Source organism: Ranitomeya variabilis, chromosome 5 (genome assembly GCF_051348905.1).
Source record: "Ranitomeya variabilis isolate aRanVar5 chromosome 5, aRanVar5.hap1, whole genome shotgun sequence".
NCBI lineage: Eukaryota > Metazoa > Chordata > Amphibia > Anura > Dendrobatidae > Ranitomeya > Ranitomeya variabilis.
Window position 1 is genome coordinate 591,204,156 of NC_135236.1, and position 22,876 is coordinate 591,227,031.

General features: G+C 40.8%; 1 protein-coding gene across 1 annotated transcript in view; it reads right to left on the reverse strand.

Annotated features, from left to right (window-relative positions):
• DOCK2 (dedicator of cytokinesis 2) overlaps positions 1 to 22,876 on the reverse strand; it is a 1,347,187-nt gene that overhangs the window by 1,222,916 nt on the left and 101,395 nt on the right. The window contains exon 5 of the mRNA XM_077266018.1: positions 4,827 to 4,923. Coding sequence (XP_077122133.1) covers positions 4,827 to 4,923 — 97 coding nt within the window. The remainder of the gene's footprint in view (positions 1 to 4,826; positions 4,924 to 22,876) is intronic.

Sequence of the window (22,876 nt, forward strand, 5' to 3'; positions counted from 1 at the left end):
GGGCAACAAGAGAAATTGGACCCAAAAGTTGTTGTACAATTTGTCCTGAGTATGCTGATACCCCATATATGCAGGTAAACCACTGTTTGGGCGCATGGCAGAGCTCGGAAGGGAAGGAGCGCCGTTTGACTTTTCAATGCAATATTGGCTGGAATTGAGATTGGATGCTTTGTAACATTTGGAGAGCCCCTGATGTGCCTAAACAGTGGAAACACCCCACAAGTGACACCATTTTGGAAATTAGAACTAGACCCCCTAAGGAACTTATCTAGATGTGTGGTGAGCACTTTAAACCTCCAAGTGCTTCACAGAAGTTTATAACGTACAGTCGGAAAAACAAAAAATCATATTTAAAAAAAAATGATCTTTTCGCCCCCAATTTTTTATTTTCACAAGGGTGACAGGAGAATTTGGACCCCAAACGTTGTTGTTCAATTTGTCCTGAGTGTGCCTTTACTGTATATGTTGGGGCAAATCACTATTTGGGCGCACAGCAGAGCTCAGAAGGGAGGGAGCACCATTTTACTTTTTCAATGCAGAATTGGCTGGAATTGAGATTGGAAGCAATGTCATGTTTGGAGAGCTCCTGATGTGCCTCAACAGTGGAAACTCTTCAATTCTAACTACAACCCTAACAGACCCCTAACCCTTATCCCTGCCCTAACCATAACCTTAACCACAAACCTAACTCTAACACACCCCTAACCCAAATCCTCTCCCTAATCTCAAACCTAACGATAAACCCAACCCTAACCCTAATCCAAACCCTAACCCTAACTTTAGCCCCAACACTATCCCTACATTTAGCCCCAGCCACAACCCTAACTTTTGCCCCAACCCTAAACCTAACTTTAGCCCTAACCCTAACCCAAATGGGAAAATGGAAATAAATATTTATTTTATTTTTTTTTTTTTCCCTAAGGGGGTGATAAAGGGGGGTTTGATTTACTATTTATAGCGGGTTTTTATGTTTGTCAGCTATCACACAATAAAAGATGCTTTTTATTGCAAAAAAATAGTTTTTGGATCACCACATTTTGAGAACTCTATTTTTTCCATATTTTGGCCCACAGAATTATGTGAGGTCTTGTTTTCTGCGGGAAAAGTTGACGTTTTTATTGGTACCATTTTTGGGCATGACATCTTTTGTTCACTTTTTATTACAATTTTGGGGCATGTAGAATATCCCTGTTCTTGGACTTTCTTGTATCAGGTCATCGGCTCTTGTGGATTTGTCAGGCAAACAAGATACCAACTTGTTTGTAGTATTTTTTGTAGTAGCGTGTGTCCATAAGTTGTCTGTTTGCTTCCTTCATATAGTCTGATGTGTTCATGACTATTGCATATCTCCCTTGTCAGCAGATTTAATGATGATTTATTTGTTGGTTTTCAAAGACTGTACGGCCTTTCTCTCCTGGGCACTAATGTTGGATGCTTGTCTCCTGTTAGTATCTATGATGGTGGATTTTATCAAATGTCTGAAGGAGTCTAGGGTCTAAGGGGTAATGTTTCTCCTTATGGAGAGTGACATACCATCTCTGGCTTGTCAAGGTAAGGAGGCTTATTCACCGTGCAATGCTCTTCTGGGAAATATAATATGCAAATTGCCTCTTCTGAGAAAAAGAAGACTTAAACTCTATAGCGCCACCTGTTGGAAGTAGCGATCCTACAAGTCACAATCAACCCTTTAACGAGTCGTGCAATATGACTTAGCATAAAAGCCAAATCAGTATCTCAATTCGCAGACACGGTGTTTCAGGCTGTTGGCCCTCGTCAGTGCGAAGCATGAGAACGGATTTGGCTAGGTGAAAGGCTCTGGACTGGGGTCTAAGGGGTAACGTTTCTTCTTATGGAGAGTGACATACCATCTCTGGCTTGTCAAGGTAAGGAGGCTTATTCGCCGTGCAATGCTCCTCTGGGAAATATAATACATTTATCCAAATGAGGGTTGTGTCCAGGTGGAGGTGTCCAGTCTGATCTCTTCTTTGTTGTTAGGATCCCTTTTCCTTCAGTCCAGGTGGGTTCTGAATCTTCTGTATCATTGAAATATTCCCTCAGGCGCAGTCTCCTGAAAAAATGTTCCATATCACTGCAGGGTTCAGTTTTATCCAGGGCCAATTTTATCCAGGGTCAGTTTTATCCAGGGTGTTATCATTCATACATTCATATTTTTAAAAATGGCCGTGAAAGCAAAATTTCTGCTGGGGTATGTAAACTTTTGAGCGCAACTGTATCTTTCTATCTATCTATCTATCTATCTATCTATCTATCTATCTATCTATCTATCTATCTATCTATCTGTATATATATATATATATATATATATATATATATATGTACTGTATATATATATATATATATACACACAATCAATAATTAGATCTGTAGTCACGACATACAGTGGGTACGGAAAGTATTCATATTCCTTTAAAGTTTTCACTCTGTTTCCTTGCAGCTATTTGATAAATTCAAAAAAGTTCATTTTTTTCCTTATTATTGTACACTCTGCACCCCATCTTGACTAACAAAAACAGAAATGTAGTATTTTTTGCAAATTTATTAAACAAGAAAAACTGAAATATTACATGGTCGTAAGTATTCAGACCCTATGATCAGCATTGAGTAGAAGCACCCTTTTGAGCTAGTACAGCCATGAGTCTTCTTGGGAATGATGCAACAAGTTTTTCACACCTGGATTTAGGGATCCTCAGCCATTCTTTCTTGCAGATCCTCTCCAGTTCCATCAGGTTGGATGGTGAACGCTGGTAGACAGCCATTTTCAGGTCTCTCCAGAGATGCTCAGTTGGGTTTAGGTCAGGGCTCTGGCTGGGCTAGTCAAGAGTGGTCCCAGAGTTGTTCTGAAGCCACTCTGTTGTTATTTTAGCTGTGTGCTTAGAGTCATTGTCTTGTTGGAAGGTAAACCTTTAGCCAAGTCTGAGCTCCAGAGCACTCTGAAAGAGGTTTTCATCCAGGATATCTCTGTACTTAACTGCATTCATGTTTCCTTCAATAACAACCAGTCATCCTGTCCTTGCAGCTGAAAAACACTCCATAACACGATGCTGTCACCACCATGTTTCACTGTTGGGATTGTATTAGGCAGATGATGTGCAGTGCCTGGTTTTCTCCACACATACCACTTAGAATTATCACCAAAAGATCTATCTTCGTCCCATCAGACCAGAGAACCTTATTTTTCATATTCTGGGAGTCCTTCATGTGTTTTTTTAGAAAACTCTATGAGGGTTTCATATGTCTTGCACTGAGGAGAGGCTTCTGAAGGGTCACTCTGCCATAAGGGCCTGACTGGTGGAGGGCTGCAGTGATAGTTGACTTTGTGGAACTTTCTCCCATCTCCCTACTGCATCTCTGGAGCTCAGCCACAGTGATCTTTGGGTTCTTCTTTACCTCTCTCACCAAGGCTCCTCTCCCATGAATGCTCAGTTTGGCTGGACAGCCAGGTCTAAGAAGACTTCTGGTGGACCAAAACTTCTTCCATTTAAGGATTATGGAGGCCACTGTGATCTTAGGAACCTTAAGTACTGCAGAATTTTTTTTGTAACCTTGGCCACATCTGTGCATTGCCACAATTCTGTCTCTGAGCTCCTTGGTCAGTTCCGTTGTCCTCATGATTCTCGTTTGGTCTGACATGCACTGTGAGCTGAGATGTCTTATAGACAGGTGTGTGCCTTTCCAAATCAAGTCCTATCAGTTTAATTAAATACAGCTGGCCTCCAATGAAGGAGTAGAACCATCTCAAGGAGGATCACAAAGAAATGGACAGCATGTGAATGAAATATGAGTGTCTAAGCAAAGGGTCTGAAAACTTATGATCATGTGGTATTTCAGTTTTTCTTTTTTATTAAATTTGCAAAAAATTTTACATTTCTGTTTTTTTAAGTCAAGATGGTTTGCAGAGTGTACATTAATGTGAAAAAAAAAAGTTTTTGAATTTACCAAATGGCTGCAAGGAAACAAAGAGTGAAAAATGTAAATGGGTATGAATACTTTTCATACCCACTGTATCACAATTTAGAGGTTGCCTGTTTCTTCAATGTAAATTGAACAAGTTTTACATCTGAGTTTATTGCATTTTGTGTTCCTATGCTCTTAGCTTCTCGCAGTCCCATTGAATTGGGGTTTGGAGAAGACTTGATTGAGAAACAGACATTCAGAAAATCACAGTTCAAATTGCAGTATTTTGGATCTGAGTTTTATTAGTGTCTGGTCTGTGTGTTTCAGAATAAATAAATAAGTTACAAAGCTTCTCCTCTTACTCATGGGCAACACACAGATCTCCACACTGTTACCATACATGTGCTGTCTGTGATAATCAATGAACCACAGCTTTGTGTAGGTAATGTTGGTCCGTGACTCAGGTCAAAAATTAACATTTAACTATGACTTTTTGCAGATAACTCTGTAAACAGACATGTGAACAGCCACATAGACTATAAAGGCTACATGTTCTATCTGAGAAATACATGGGTTCACAGATGTTTGAAAGAGTAAAGTGCGCATGAAATACAGTTGAAACCAGAAGTTTACATACACTATATAAAAAGACACATATGCATGCTTTTCTCAATATCTGACATGAAATCAGAATAAACCTTTCCCAATTTAGGTGAATTAGGATTACCATAATTAATAATATTTGTGAAATGTCAGAATAATGAGAGAGAGAGAGAATATTTTAAGGCATTTTTATTAATTACTGAAAAGTCAAAAGTTTGCATACACTAAGATTACTATGCCTTTAAGCAATTCTGGACTGCCCATATCATGATGTCATTCACAATGCCAAACAAGAAAGTGTTTCTTACCATGTACAACTGTTTAAAAATGTTTCCCCATTCACGCAAAGTAGTTGTAACTTCATGCACCAAAGGAATCTCAGTAGGAACTATGTTTTCAATATTTCTAAAAAAATAACATAAACAAAATATACAAAGATCATTTTAAGGGAAATAACCTGGAAGGTAACTAAATATTAAAAATAAACAAAATATATAAATAATGCAAAAGAATCCCATGCATCTTGCTTAGATTATATCCTGTCTAAGGTAATGGAAAATAATCATTTTACATAAATAGTAGGAGCTCAGATAAGCTTCTTTCCTTTACTAAGGGTACTGTCTCACAGTGGCACTTTTGTCGCTACGACGGCACGATCCGTGACGTTCCAGCGATATCCATACGATATCGCTGTGTCTGACACGCAGCAGCGATCAGGGACCCCGCTGAGAATCATACATCGTAGCAGATCGTTTGGAACTCTATTTCGTCGCTGGATCTCCTGCTGTCATCGCTGGATCGGTGTGTGTGACACCGATCCAGCGATGTGTTCGCTTGTAACCAGGGTAAACTTCGGGTTACTAAGCGCAGGGCCGCGCTTAGTAACCCGATGTTTACCCTAGTTACCATCGTAAATGTAAAAAAAAAAAAAAACAGTGCATACTCACATTCCGGTGTCATGTCCCTTGCCGTCTGCTTCCCGCACTGACTGTGAGCGCCGGCCGTAAAGTGAAAGCAGATCACAGCGGAGACGTCACCGCTGTGCTGTGCCTTACGGCCGGCGCTCACAGTCAGTGCGGGAAGCAGACGGCGAGGGACGTGACACCGGAATGTGAGTATGTACTGTTTGTTTTTTTTACATTTACGATGGTAACCAGGGTAAACATCGGGTTACTGAGCGCGGCCCTGCGCTTAGTAACCCGATGTTTACCCTGGTTACCCGGGGACTTCGGCATCGTTGGTCGCTGGAGAGCTGTCTGTGTGACAGCTCTCCAGCGACCACACAACGACTTACCAACGATCACGGCCAGGTCGTATCACTGGTCGTGATCGTTGGGAAATCATTTAGTGTAACGGTACCCTTACTAAAACTATCACTGGTTGTAAGTGACTGACAGGAGAATGAGACCTGATTTGTGTTCAATAGCAGAACAGAATTGTGAAAGGGATTATTCAGGTGATGACTGTTCTGAATAGGACTCTGGTATATATTTTTTAAAAGGGAGCCTGTCAGCAAAATTGGCTAAGAAACCTACAAACAGTGTCAGGTTGGTGCAGTTATACTGATTAAAATGATACCTTGGTTGAAAAAATCCGTCCTATGGTTGTTGTTCAATCTTTTTTTTCAGTTTTGAGTTAATAAGAATCTCGTGCTCCGGGGTGGCCTGTGGGGGTCTTCATGTGGTGCTCTGCTTACCTATTCATCTGTATGGGTTCTGACAGGTCACTGATCTCTCAGTGACCTGCCCCCTATTTTGCATAATGAATATTATATACAGCTCTGGCAAAAATTAAGAGACCACAGCAAAATTTTCAGTTTGTCTGAATTTTCTCTTCATAGGTATATTTTTGGGTAAAATGTAAATTGTTCTTTTATTCTATAAACTTCTGACAACATGTCTCCAAATTTCCAAGCAATAAATTTTGTATTTTTTTTTGCAAAGAAAAATGGTCAAAATAATGAACAAAAACAAAAAAAAACAGTGCTTTCAGCCCTCAAATAATGCAAAGAAAACAAGTTCATAATCATTTAGAAACAACAATACTAATGTTTTAACTCAGGAAGAGTTCAGGAATCAATATTTTGTGGAATAACCATGATTTTTAACCACAGCTTTCATGCGTCTTGGCATGCTTTCCACCAGTCTTTCACACCCATTTTCGGTGACCTTATGGAACTCCTGGTACAAACATTTCAGCAGTTCTTCTTTGATGGCTTGTGACTATCCGCCATCCTCTCGATTACATTCCAGAGGTTTTCAATGCGGTTCAGGTCTGGAGATTCAGCTGCCCATGACAGGATTTTGATGTGGTGGTCTCTTAATTTTTGCCAGAGCTGTAGACCCACATGTATTGACACAGAGCAGACTCCCCCACATAGATCTATGCCTATTTGCTGTTACCACTACACTGATGATTGATATAATTATATCCATACTGTGGGATTTCCTTGGCACATCTGACTCCGTGCGCCTCTTTCTGCGTTTGGGTATTCATTTCCATGTGCAGTTGTCCACTGTTTTCCCATGCCTGTTACCTACACATTTTCTAAATAAAGTTATTTTACTTGCAATGGACTCGCCAGTTGTTTATGGTAATTTTTTTACTTTCCCCTGTCTCCCTGTGTATGGTGACTAGTCCACATTTTGTTCCAGTACATACTGTATGCAAGCAGAATTTTATGCCATCATTTAGGTATACAAGTGCACACTGATAACCCTAATATGCTGCAACTGTTCATAAATCCCTTTTATTACAATTTTTGAAAGGTAGAATAATCAAAAACCAACAATGCAGGAACTGTTTTTTGGGCTTTCTTTTAAATTCCGTTCTGTGTGTGGTAAATTTGATAAGGCAGCTTTATTCTTTGGGTCAGTACGGTTACAGCGATGCCACTTTTATACTTTTTTTATATTTTTGGCGCTTTTACAGAACAAATGCTATTTTACAGAAAAAATAATTGTTTTTGCATCGCTATATTCTGAGAGGTAAAACTTATTTTTGGAGCTGTATGGCGGCTGGAATTTTGAGGGACAAGATGATGGTTTCAGCAATTTTTATTTCCATTTGTCTTTTTGATCGCGTTTTATTCCACTTTTTGGTCAGTGGTACTATGATAAATCTTCTTTTTTTTGCCTCATTTTTCATATTTATTCTTTTACAGTGTTCACTAAAGGGGTTAACTAGTGGGACAGTTTTATAGGTCGGGTCGTTCCGAATGCAGCAATACCAAATATGTGTACTTTCAGTGGTTTTTTTGTGTGTTTTTTTCATAATATTTATGAGTACAATATATATATTTTTTACTATTTTATAATTTTTTTATATATTTTAAGACTCTTTTAACTTTCTTTTTACATTTTTTACTTAGGCTAGTTTCACATTTGCGTTTAAAAACGCAAATGCAGGTGGTGAAAAAACGCATGTAAACGCGTGCAAACGCTGCGTTTTTAGATGCATGCGTTTTCTCATGCGATAAAAAAAGCGGCATTTTGACGCGTTTACATGCGTTTTTTCCTGCGTTTGCGTTTTTGAAACGCATGCTGAGAAGTGTGTGACAGCTGCCAATCATCAAAATTAGGGTTGAGCGAAACAGATCGGCCAATTTCAAAAGTCGCCGACTTTTGGCAAAGTCGGGTTTCGTTTTTTTTTTTAATATATATATATATACATATATATATCATTGAGACACACATATATATATATATATATATATATATATTTATTTATTTATATTTACTTCAGCGCGGTATAGCAGAAAAGCCGATTGCCGGCTTTTCATTTCTCCTGTCTAAACCCGACATGATATGAGACATGGTTTACATACAGTAAACCATGTCATATCCCCTTTTTTTTTGCATATTCCACACTACTAATGTTAGTAGTGTGTATGTGCAAAATTTCGGCGCTGTAGCTATTAAATTTAAGGGTTAAATCGCAGAAAAAATTGGCATGGGCTCCCGCGCAATTTTCTCCGCCAGAGTGGTAAAGCCAGTGACTGAGGGCAGATATTAATAGCCTGGAGAGGGTCCACGGTTATTGCCCCCCCCCCGGCTAAAAACATCTGCCCCCAGCCACCCCAGAAAAGGCACATCTGTAAGATGCGCCTATTCTGGCACTTGGCCACTCTCTTCCCACTTCCGTGTAGCGGTGGGATATGGGGTAATGAAGGGTTAATGTCACCTTGCTATTGTAAGGTGACATTAAGCCAGATTAATAATGGAGAGGCGTCAATTATGACACCTATCCATTATTAATCCAATTGTATGAAATGGTTAAAAAAAACCACACACACAATATTGCAAAGTATTTTAATGAAATAAACACACGGGTTGTTGTAATATTTTATTGCTCTCTCAATCCACCTGAAGACCATCGTTCTGTAATAAATTAAAAATAATAAACCAACAATATACAGTACATACCTTCCGTAGATCTGTAATGTCCCACGATGTAAATCCATCTGAAGGGGTTAAAATATTTTACAGGCAGGAGCTCTGCTATAATGCAGCTGTGCTCCTGCCTGTAAACCCCAGGGAATGAAGGTAATGTAGGTCAATGACCCATAGTTACCTTCAGTCGCGGTGATGCGCCCTCTGCTGGATGTCCTCATATGACGTCGAGCGTGGGCGTGAGCGTTGAGCGTTTTTCCCACGCTCGACGTCATATGAGGACATCCAGCAGAGGGCGCATCACCGCGACTGAAGGTAACTACAGGACATTGACCTACATTACCTTCATTCCCCGGGGTTTACAGGCAGGAGCCTTAGTCCTACTATTGGACTTTCACTTTCTGCTGTCTGATTGCAGTTATAAGGTATAGCAATGCAGTAGCATTGCTATACCTTATAGCCTGTCAGCCATGCAGACACAAGTTTGTTAGATCATGCACTGCGCATGATTTAGCTAACTTCCTAGTGCCTGGTGACCCGGATGTTGTCCTGACATCAGTGTGTTACCATGGAAAAGAATCGGGACCCTGCGATAATGACGCGGGGTCTCCGATACAAGGCAGAGTGGCCTTCTTCCCTTTGCCTGCTCTCTAAATGCTGCAATCTCACCGATCATAGCAGTTAGGCAGTAAAAGTGCCGGGAGCAGTGTGAGCACTGCTCCTGGCACTGAGAGCTGAATGTCACGTGTCAGAATCAGATGACACCTGGTGGCCATCACACAGTCCCCTGAGCGCAGGTGATCGCCATAATGTACATGTACGGCATTCGTCAGGAAGTCCTTCCCTATTATGATGTACAAAGACATTTCTTATGGCAGTTTGGCCTCAACTTAACAATATCCTTTTGACAACAATCAATATCAGGATTATGAATATGCAGCCATGGAAATCCCATCACCAATATAGTAGGTAAATTATCCAAGTAGTAAGAGGAGATGGACTCTTAGGGCTCATGTCCACTGGCGAGAGACATATCGGTCCGTAATCTGGACCGAAAAAAGGGATGTAGCGTATGTGATTGTCATGCGAATGTAATGCGAGTGCAATGCGATTTTTAATGGCACCATCCGTTTTACATCCGTATGACATCCGTATGCAATCTGTTTTTTTTCTCTGCAACTATTTTTATGCAGTCATTTACAGGACCATGGACAGTGTTCTAGGCCACAGAATGGTGATGTATCCGTAAAAAACGGACTGAATACGGATGGCCCATATTCCGTCTGTTTTTTTTCTCACACCCATTGACTTGCATTGGCGAGTCTCGTCCGAGACTCGCAGCAAATCGCAGCATGCTGCGATTTTTTTCTCAGTCCGATTTCGGCTGAGAAAAAAATCGCAAATGAAAAGACACCTATTGAATAACATTGGTCTGAGTGCAATCCGATTTTTTATCGGATTGCTCTCGTCCGTTTTCCTCGCCAGTGGAAATGAGCCCTTAGTGTGAATTCCACCGTTCCCAGCTGGACAAAGTTCTGGAGTAACGATGTGTTGTCAATGGCAACAATTAGAACTGGTCTTTCCAAGCTAACTGTCCCTAGTACTAAATTTAAGAAACAGTCCATAATCAATAAAATATGCAGTACACCCACAGTCAATGAAAGCAAGTGCAGATAACCACAGGTTTTGAAAGCATAGTTCCACATTAAATAGTACTTTATCTGAGAAGTGAAAAGGTACCTGGAAGGCTTGGTGACCTACTCAATAATCAACCAGACTTAGGGGTTTTCTGACAGCTTGTTTGCTTGATGGCATATCAAGCAGTCCTTGATAAAATGCCCAGCACAAACACAATAGAGACATAGTCCGATATTGTACAGACATATCCTCTCCACAGTCCAAGAGCTGGATGCTCTAACCTCCATTGGTTCCATCTCAGGTTAGGAAACTGACCAGAAAAGAATGAGTGAAACCCCCTGCTGCTCATCATGTCTTTCCCTAATTCTACGATCCATGCAAATGGGGGAGACCATGAGACAGGCCAAAAAGCAGGGTGGAGTATGCAAAGCTAGAGCATCCTTGAGAATATCCATAAGGCCATGGTGAAACTGATACCTGAGAGCAGCATCATTCCACAGAACCTCAGAGGACAATTAACAGAACTCCGAACTATAATCCTCAGTGGTGCAGTCACCTTTCATCAAGCTCAGGTTTATAGCCTCCACGACCTCGACCCTGTCATGTTCATCATAAATTATCCCTAAGGCATCAAAAAAGGCATTAACTGAAGAATATACATCGGCTAGTGTGCACAAAGAGAATGTCCAAGTCTGAGGACCCCCACACAGTAGGTACATGATTATTCCCACCCACTGGGACTCACCCTCAGACCAAGGTCATAGAGTAAAAAATAGCTAACAGCACTACCTGAATACCCTACACTGATGCCTCTCAACCAAAAAATCTGTAAGGAAGTACCAAAACTGATTTGAGGGTGGTCAACTGCACGTCACTGAGTTCAGAAGTCATAACTACTGTTGATAACGGAGAGCCTTTGGAAGCACCCAGAGTACTAAACTGGCCTTTCAGCTGGGACTGTGATGATTCTAACCTCTTGTGGTCCCTGGCCAGATCATGAACAATCTGGGTCAAAATCATCACATGAACACAGAATGTACGAATTGGACCCATTGGTGAGAAAAAATAAGTATTGGACGAGACAAAATGTGATGCTAGCCATTACTCACGGATAGACCTTGAGACAGAGAAATCAGATGTTCCTAGGTCAGTACCAAAAGAGCACATAGAAAACCAAGAGGAAGGATAAGGTGCAAAAAAAAAAGGAGACAAGGAGCGCATGTTTGAAGAACCTGGTGGTCTACGGAGCTATATAGCAAGATGGGCCAAAGGGCCACTAACCCCGGTAGGAGCGAGGAGGAGAGTAGGATGAACCTCCGGGCTGAACGGATCATCCTGCTGGTGTCACAGGGTACAAACACGTGACTGTGGGGAGGAGTTACTGGAGTTACATGGCTGCAGGTCCTTTGGCTGAGGAGAGAAGTTTTCTGAACCCTGAGTTGCTCCTGCCTCATTCACTTGAGAGGGATATCAAAATGAAAGCAGGAGGAGGCGCAGTCCTTAGGAGTGCCGGGGCAAAAGGAAAAATTATAAATATGAATGGTTGAAGGACACAAACCTTTATTAGACTTCTTTGCTCTTTCTTTTACTCCTGAGGAAGACAGAGCGTCGCTATTGAAATGCATTGTGGAATGCAAAGAAGTCTAATAAAGGTTTGTGCCTTCAACCATTCATATTTATATTTTTTCCTTTTGCCCCAGCACTCCTAAAGTCCGTGCCTGCTTTCCTAAGAGAAAGGATAAAGGCACAATTCAGGTCATGGTTCTTGGTCAAAATACCAAGAGATAGCAGATCAAAGCAAAAGGACAAGATGAAGGGATAGTCAAACCATGGTACAAAAGGGTCAGGCAGCGGCAGATACGAACTCAGCACAACAGAATAAGGCAAAACCTCACCAGAAAGCACAAACTACGTCTGGCAAGGATCAGAGGCAAACAGCTCAGTTAAAAGGGAACCTGTCAGCAGAATTGTGTTGTGTAACCTACAAACAGTGTCAGGTTGGTGACAATGTACTAATTAAAAAGAAACTTTGGTTGATGAAATCTATCTATATTTTTTCTTATATTTTTCCCATCTTGTCATTGTTTAATCTTTATTTTCAGTTAATGAGAGTCTCGTGCTTCCGGGCTGGTCTATGGGGGTCTTTATGCGCTGCTTTGCTTACAGCTTACATATTCATTTGTATGGCTTATGACAGGTCACTGATTCCTCAGTGACCTGCCCCCTATTTTACATACTAAGTATAATATGTTTTTTTTTAAATTCACATTCAGCAAGCACACATAATGTCCGTTTAATTATTGTATTATTGTATGAATTTGGAAATTGTACCCCTTTGGGAATTTATCGACAGGTGTAACGACAATTTTGACTTCATGAGTGTTTTCCAGAAACAAGCAGCAGTGGATGTTACTGAATAAATTGCAAACTGCCATTGTAGTGACCAATATGTTTTAGTGACCAGTTCGTTTTGGTGCCCAGCTCATGTTTCTGAAGACAAGTACCTGTAAATTAGACGGGCTGTCATCACTACAGATATGCCAAACATGTGGACTCTGAATGTGGTTTAGACACACTGTGGGGCATTTGGATTTGGGAGAGCAGAATTTCCTGGATTTCTTTTGGTGTGCAAGGAGCCATTGCACTGAGCACATACATTGGGGTTTCCATCTATATCTCCGAGTGACTAAATTCAGATTAAACCTCAAAGGGATGCATTCACTATTATGAGGCAGCAGAGTTACTCTGGACTATGTTTGACCTCTGTTCAGCCATTTCCTTCTTTTCAGAAGTGCACAAAACTACGGCAGACCACATTTTTATGCAAGCCTAAAAAGACATAAAAGACATACCGTATATACTTGAGTATAAGCCGACCCGAGTATAATCCGAAACCCCTAATTTTGCAACAAAAGAAAGGGAAAACTTAATGATTTGAGTATAAGCCTAGGGTGGAAAATGCAGCAGCTACTGGTAAATGTCAAAAATAAAAATAGATACCAATAAAAGTAAAATTAATTGAGACATCAGTAGGTTAAGTGTTTTTGAATATCAATTTTGAATCAGGAGCTTCATATAATGCTCCATACAGTTCATGATGGGCCCCATAAGATGCTCCACACAAAATATTCCCCATATAATGCTCCATAAAATTTATGATGGGCCCCATAAGATGCTCCATATTAAAATATGCCCCATATAATGCTGCACTATTGTTGATTATGGCCCCATAAGATGCTCCATAGACTATTATGCCCCATATAATGCTGCACAAATGCTGATTATGGCCCCATATGATGCTCCATATAAAAATGTGCCACATATAATGCTCCATACAGTTCATTATGGCCCCATAAGATGCTCCATATAACAATGTGCTGCATATAGTGCTCCATACAGTTCATTATGGCCCCATAAGAGTCTCCATATAACAATGCGCCACATATAATGCTCCATACAGTTCATTATGGCCCCATAAGATGCTCCACATAAAAATGTGCCACATGTAATGCTCCATGCAGTTAATTATGGCCCCATAAGATGCTCCATAAAACAATTGCCCCATATAATGCTCCATGCAGTTCTTTATGGCCCCATAAGATGCTCCATATAACAATGTGCCACATATAATGCTGCTGTAATTAAAAAAATGACATATTCACCTCTCGATGCTGCTCGCTGCTCCTCAGCGTCCCGTCTCTCTGCAGTGACTGTTCAGGCACTCATCGCACCCTCTGACCTGAACAGTCACTGCAGAGGATGCGGAAGATGGGATGGCGGTGGAACGAGGAAAGGTGAATATGAAATACTCACCTGCTCCTGGCGCGGTCCCTGGCAGCTTCTCCCGGACAGATGGTCTCCGGCGCCGGCAGCTTCTTCCTCTGTTCAGCGGTCGCCTGGTACCGCTCATTACAGGAATGAATATGTGGCTCCACCCCTATGGGAGTGGAGTCCATATTCATTACTTTAATGAGCGGTACCACGTGACCGCTGAACGGGGAAGAAGCTGCTGGCACCGGAGACCATAGGACACGCAGGGACCGTGCCAGGAGCGCTAGGAGCAGGTGAGTATGTGACCGTCATCGCTTTCCCTCACCCACCGACCCCCCCGCTGACCATGACTCGAGTTTAAGCCTAGTGGGGCACTTTCAGCCCCTTTTATTGAGCTGAAACTCTTGGCTTATACTCAAGTATATACAGTACATCGCCAGATCATAGGCCAGACAGTGTCCACAGGGCCTTCTTCTGCCTCATTATAGGTAATTTTATGCCAGAGGTTCCATCTGAATTAGGTATTTCTGAGAATTACACAGAAACTATGATGTAAGAACTAAGAGCAGAGCACAGGATAACTGTAAGCCGAGCCTTACTGCAATCTTTGTGAGGCAGAATGAAAAAAATCAACAGCAGGTGAAGAATTGGTTTTATTTATTTATTTCTCACACAGTTCCTCATGCAGCATAAGTGATTAGATGACTTTATTCTTCAGGTCAGTGCGATTACAGGGATACCAGATTTATAGCTTTTCTATGTTTCGCCTCTATCATACATTGAAAGACGTTTTTTGTTGGAAAAACTAGTTTTGCATCCTCATATTTTGAGAGCTATAATTTTTCCATATTTTGTCCTACAGAGTCATGTGATGGCTTCTTTTTGCAAAATGAGTTGATGTTTTTATTGGTACCATTTTCGGTCACATAACATTTTTTGATTGCTTTTCTATTCTGACTTTTGGGAGACAGAATAAACGAATGCCAGCAATTCAAGAATTTTTTTTTTGCTTTCTTATGCCATTCCAGGTGTGGTAAAATAGATAAGGCAGCTGTGACACTAGTCACTTCTCACGGCCAAGCTATGAGATAGAATAGTCAAAGAGTCCAAGGTCAGAAGCTAGGAGGGTTCATCATAAACAGAAAGAAGAGACAAAAGTGTAGTCAGGTAACATTCCGAGATCAGAGTACCTGGAGGATAACGGGTCAGATATGAAGGAGTTAAACAGGTGGATGGTCAAAACGAAGTCCAAGGTCAGGCAACAGATCAAGCATACAGAATGCAAGGCATAGGAGAACAAACCTCACAAGCTAAATATACGTCTGGCAGAGTTCTGGTAGACACAGCTCAGTTAAGTAGAATTGCAAATAATAGGAATAATGAGCACTTGGAGACAGCCGACGGGTCAAAGTCTCAGACTGGATAGCTGAGCACGCCCCGGTACCAGATTGGATGGCCAAACTGTCAGTAGCTGCATCCCAGACATGCTGACAGGTGGAACTGTCACAGCAACTTTATTCTTTTTGTCCGTACAGTTACAGTGATACCACATTTATATAGTTTTTTTTTATGTTTTGGTGCTGTTACACAGTAAAAACTATTTTATAGAAAAAATACTTTTGCATTTCTCTGTTCTGAGCAGAATAACTTTTATTTTTCAACTGATAGGGCAGTATGGCAGCTTGTTTTGTGAGGGACAAGATGGCATTTTCAGAGATACTACAATATATTTTTATTTTTCTTATTACTTTCTGTCTTTAAAAAAAACATTTTTACATTTTTTAACTTTTTTACTTTGCCCCACTATGGGAAATTCCTTTTACCAGCCTGATCGCAATTATAATCCATTGCAATGCATGACACAAGCCCCTGAGACTGTGCTCTGGGCATGTTTTGAGTGGCTTGCCACAGCCTAATGACCTGGATGTCATTACGATGACATCAGGTCATCATGGCAATGATCTGTCCTCCGCTATGACATATGACATCGTGAGGGCACCGATCGAAGTGTAGAGGGGGCTCCCTCCATCTACATGACTGCTAAATTCTGCAAACGCTCAGTATGCGGCACCCCAGAGTCCTGGTCATTGCAGTACTGACACTCTGCCTCTAAGGGGAGTGATGATATGTCTGATGGCACTTAAGGAGTTCACCTGACCAGGTATCACAGTCACACTTTACACTTCACATTCTGGCCACCTGGGGGAGCAAAGGGTTCTATGTATTAGGCCACTCCTCACAATCTGGTAAAACTGGGGGCTGGATAGGAAGTTAGTCAGAAGCTGACTGGGTTGGATCCAGGCAACATCCTGTGGCAGAGGGTGTTGCAGGGGAAGATTCAGGGGGGTCTCTGTCAGGGGTGGGATCCTGACAGTGGCCTAGCAAACAGAACAGAACGTTACGGAGCCACGCCTGCACTCGAATGCGGTGGCATCCTAAGAAAGGAAAAGAAGCGAGGTTTACTGTGGAGAAGTGAGAAACGAGATCGCAGCAAAAAGGAGATAAAGCCAGTAGGAGTCGTGCCGTAAGATCGAGGCAACATCCTACTGTGGCGCGAAGCCGGTGGCCGGAACGCCGAGGAAGTATTAGGCTCCAAGCAATACTTCAAACAGTGGCAGGACAGTTAATTTTAGGTTGGCTGTCTCACCTAAATCACCTAAGCAGACATAGGGGGCAATTGTGGGAGAGGGGCGACGCTAGGGTCCCGGAAGAACTCCAGGCCTACCCGTCATACGGGTGCTTCCTATCCATATCATCTGGGGGACGGAGAAAGAACATCAGAATAGATACGAGTTGTGAGAGAGAAGAACATCAGAAACAGACACAACAGTTGTGAGGACTATCCCGTGGTGCTCAGCAGGGAGGTACTACAACACACAGGCGCTAGAAGGTAGGCACTGATTTCCACCTGCAAAGGAAACTCTGAATGTGCCTTCGGACCGGCCGGTCTCAGCCAGCCCCGTTAGCAGTACTCTGGATTGAGGATCCTGAAGCCTTCAGTAAAGAGGTAAAGAGACTGCAACCCTGTGTCCTCGTTATTCATCGCGACCTGCACCACGCAACATCATCACATCTTTCATTGGATGCCCCTTAGCAGGGTCACGGACCGGGTCTAGCCACCGTGACAACCCCAGAACTGAGACAGAGAGGCCCGGTACCGAGTACCCCACGGCCCTGCGTCTAGGGGCGCTCCAAGTACTCAGTATGTCCAAGTTCGGTAAGCACCACCTGACCATGACGTACTGAGTAAGCTTCAGATCCAAAAGTAACACAAAGACAAACATCTCAAAAGTAAAAAGAATTATCAAAAAATTCCCCTGTGAAACTGCAAATATATTATGACAATTAAAAGAATCACAATTATGCTTGTAAGATAAAGCAATTGAAACAAACATTAAGGCAAGACATAAGGCTTAAATATAGTATGTCATTAAGATTTCTATTTTCCTATGATTTTTAATTTTGCAAATTCAATGTCGAGGAGTGTACTTTTTTTTTAAAATCCTCAGTCCAAAATTCTATGTTGATTACAGAGATTGTCCAGTTTTGGGATTTTGGACGCCAAATTGTGTCAAATACCTGAAAACAATAAACTCAGCTTATACTCACCCTTTCTTGGATCGATTGCTAGACTCCAGAAGGGTGTAGCGGCTAATTTTCTTTTTTTAGGCATTTTACACAGTATAGGGCTCACTTTCCTGAAAGTGAACAACTCTTTTATTTTTTTTTATTTTTTTGCTCCTCTTCTTCCCAGAGCCATAACTTTTATATTTTTTCATCAATATGGTTGTGTGAGGGCTTGTTTTTTTGTGGTACAAGCAGTACTTTTGAATGATACAATTGACCACATAGTGTACTGTAAAAAAAACAAACAATTGCAGCGAAATTACAATTTTTTTTTATTATGTTCACTGAGTGCTAAAACTGACCAGTCATCATGATTCTCCAGTTCATTATGAGTTCAAAGATACCAAACCTGTATAGGTTCTTTTTTATTTAGCAAATCCAATAGAAAATAGATACTCCAGCTCCGATAAAATTGAAGTCTTTATTTATCCAAAATGGTTAAAACGTAGTCCTTACATTTGGTGGACCAAACAGGTGTATATAGATCACGGCTACGCGTTTCGACCTAGATCGGTCTTAATCATGCCTGTATCACATCACAAATGAGAGCTATATATATATATATATATATATATATATATATATATATATAGTGTTAAAAAAAAAAAGGGGAATGAAAAGGGAATCCGCCCTCTTAACATCACATGATTTTTAAACAGAAGGTCCTACGAACATATATTTAAATACAAAGTGCAATTTAAAATAATAACAATAAACAATTAGCAATAGTGATACAATATTTCGTTTCGTTTGTTTAAACCTTTGGGAAAGCGAGTATTTAAATTATAAATCCAAAACGCCTCCCTCGTAAGTAGGCGTCTTTTAATATCTCCTCCTCGATTAGGCGGATAGATTTTTTCAATGCCATGCACTTTAAATGATGAAATATCCCCATTGTGCATGGTAGAAAAATGTTTCGCAGCCATTGATATATTTCTATTCGTAGTATTACACATATTAACATCTCTAAGATGCTCCGTTATGCGCGTTTTTAATTTACGTGACGTGCAACCTACATAGGAAATCTGACACGCAGTACAGTCTATTTTGTATACTACATTTTTTGTATGACAGTTAATAAAGCTATTAATATTATAACTCTTATTTTTGTCAGAATTCCAGAATTCACTTCCCAATTGTGCATGAGCGCATGTACTTCACGCTGCGGTACCGCATCTATAAAAACCCTTACAATTTAACCAGGTATTAGACTTAGATCTAGTGTTGGACTGCGGTGAGTTTGGGGCAATTACATCACCTATCGTTTGTGCCCTCCTTGCAACTATATTTACACCATCCTGTAATAGATGGAACAATGTGTCATCTTCATAAAGGATAGGTAATCTTTTATTTATAATTTTTTTAATCAGATTAAATTGAGGGAAGAATTGTAAACAAAGGTGTAAATTATTAGCATGTTTTTTATTTTCGTTTCTATTAATTATGCAGGTATTAGTTTTACTTGGGACTAGTAAATCCTCTCTTTGTTTTTTCCCAACTATATTGATAGCCCTATTTATTGTCCAGTTCGGATAATTTCTAGCTTTGAATTTCTTTTTTGTTTCATGGAATTCTTTCAATTTATCCTCTTCTTTGCTACAGTTTCTTTTTAACCTAGTGAACTCCCCTACTGGTATAGATTTTATTGTGTGGGCTGGATGACTACTATCGGCGTGTAAAATTGTATTGCCACTAATTGGTTTTATGTGAGTTCGACTGGTAATTTCTTCACTGACAATACCACTCAATTCTAGATCTAAAAAAGAAATGGATTTATCATCTTGAACATATGTAAATTTTATCCCAAATTTATTCAAATTAATGTATTCCACAAATCCCGGTATGGCAGACACATCACCCCCCCAAATAATGAGGGTGTCATCTATGTATCTGCCATACCAGGAGATGTGGTCAACAAATGGATTTTCAGCAGAATAAATGAATTCCTGTTCCCAGTATGCCATTGTCAAATTAGCCAGAGACGGCGAATACTTCGCCCCCATTGGAACTCCCGACTTTTGAGCATACACTTCACCATCAAATGAAAAAATGTTGTGTTTCATTAGAAAAAATATTATTTTTAATAAGTAATCTATTAGATTCTGAGAGTATTGACCATAGTCTTTTAAATGAAATTCTAGCGCTCTCATGGCTATATCATGAGGTATACTTGTGTATAATGAGACTACATCACAACTTAACCAAATGTGATTTTTTTCCCATTTTCGATTTTTAAATATTCTTAGAATTTCTCTCGAATCTTTGATAAATCCTGGCATTTTTCTTACCATGGGTTGCAATAAAGAGTCTACCCATTCACATAGGTGTTCTGACATAGAGCCTATGCCTGATATTATCGGTCGCATGGCTGGTAAGCCTGTGCTTTTGTGCACCTTAGGGAGACCATACATAATGGGCATTTTTGGGGCTTCTACATGTAAATATTCAGATTGTCTTTTGTTTATGGTGGCTAAAAATACACCTTCTTCAATTAATTTCATGATTTTATCATTATATTCTTTAGTTGTTTTTTTTTTCAATTTTTCATAGGTAGTACTATCAGATAGGAGTTCATACATTTTATCTTTATAATCACTTTCATTCAAAATGACTATTAGACCACCTTTGTCACTTCTCTTAATAATGATGTTTTTCAGAGATTTTAGTTAATTAAGTGCTTTCCAATGCCGATGTGGTAAGTTTTTTATTTTTTTATTTTTATTTAAACTATACTCCAAATCCTTTAAATCCTTCTCAACAAGTTCTTGGAATTTGTCCATACAGTTTACTCTAAGAGTCTGTATAGAATAGAAATATGGATTTTTTGTTTTTTTAATTTTTCGATATATTGATGGACCCTTCCATTATTTCTGTTTGATTTTCTTTAGATAATTTCATTAGACAGTTTAGAGTGACCTGTTCTTTAAAATCAAGATTTTCAAATTCATTTATTTCCATATTGTGATCTTGATTTGTATCTGTCGTTTCATCTGAAAAAAAATGTTTTTTTAATGTCAGATTTCTCACAAATTTGTTGATGTCAAACATAGTCATAAATAGATTAAAGTCAGCATCTGGCACAAAATTAAGTCCCAGAGCCAAAACATCTAATTGATCTTGTGTTAGAGCCTGAGAAGATAAATTAACAACATTGCTTTTTTTTATTGTTTGTGTTTCTTCTTGTTGCGCGTTGTTACTCCCGGAGGATTTTTTATGTTTTCTCCCGGCTCGTCTCTTGCGTTTTTTGACGTCTTCCAAATTTTCTTCTATTCTCCGGTGTATAGTTTGGTGTAGATGTATCCGAAGTGCTAGCATTTGTATCAGATGAATCAGGTTCTGTAGATGAAAAATTCACCTGAGGTCTGGTGTTGGATTTATAACGAGCATGGCTATTTTTTAAAATAGATTTTGGAGATTTACGATTCCTTTCCCATCGACTCCATTCATACACACTGTCTGTAGAGTAATCATTAAGATCTCTCTCAAATTTTCGCCTTTTGTGATTCATTATTTCATCTTCCAATGTGCAGACATTGCCTCTCACTTTTTCCAAGGATAGCTCATATTGTGGAAATGATTTACATTCTTCCAGAGTATTTTTTATTTTCTCCACATTTTCTTGAGCTTCCTTTAATTTAATTTCCTCATTTTTTATTCTAAGTCTCATTAGGTTCAGAGAGCAATTACCGTATATACTCGAGTATAAGCCGAGATTTTCAGCCCAAATTTTTGGGCTGAAAGTGCCCCTCTCGGCTTATACTCGAGTCATGATCGGTGGTGGGGTCGGCAGGTGAGCACTGTCATATACTTACCTGCTTCCGGGGCTCCTGGCGCTCCCCCTGCCCGTCCCACGGTCTCCGGGTGCCGCAGCCTCTTCCCCTGAGCGGTCACGTGGGACCGCTCATTAGAGAAATGAATAGGCTGCTCCACCTCCCATAGGGGCGGAGCCGCCTATTCATTTCTCTAATGAAGCGGTGCCGGTGACCGCTGATAGAGAAAGAGGCTGCGGCACCGAAGACAGGCAGGGGGAAGGAGCGGGACGCCGGGAGCAGGTAAGTATCGCATATTCACCTGTCCTCGTTCCACACGCCGGGCGTCACGCCATCTTCCCGGCGTCTCTCCGCTCTGACTGTGCAGGTCAGAGGGCGCGATGACGCATATAGTGTGCGCGCCGCCCTCTGCCTGATCAGTCAGTGCGGAGAGACGCCGGGAAGATGGCGCCGAGGAGCTGCAAGCAAGACAGGTGAGTATGTGTTTTTTTTTTTTTTATTGCAGCAGCAGCACAGATTTATGTGGAGCATCTATGGGGCAATGGTGCAGAGCACTATATGGCAGAGCTATGGGGCAACGGTGCAGAGTACTATATGGCACAGCTATGGGGCAATGGTGCAGAGCACTATATGGCACAGCTATGGGGCAACGGTGCAGAGCACTATATGGCACAGCTATGGGGCAACGGTGCAGAGCACTATATGGCACAGGTATGGGGCAACGGTGCAGAGCACTATATGGCACAGCTATGGGGCAACGGTGCAGAGCACTATATGGCAGAGCTATGGGGCAATGGTGCAGAGCACTATATGGCAGAGCTATGGGGCAACGGTGCAGAGCACTATATGGCACAGCTATAGGGCAACGGTGCAGAGCACTATATGGCACAGCTATGGGGCAACGGTGCAGAGCACTATATGGCACAGCTATGGGGCAACGGTGCAGAGCACTATATGGCACAGCTTTGGGGCAACGGTGCAGAGCATTATATATATGGCACAGCTATGGGGCAACGGTGCAGAGCATTATATATATGGCACAGCTATGGGGCAACGGTGCAGAGCATTATATATATGGCACAGCTATGGGGCAACGGTGCAGAGCATTATATATGGCACAGCTTTATGTGGAGCATCTATGGGGCCATAATGAATGGTATG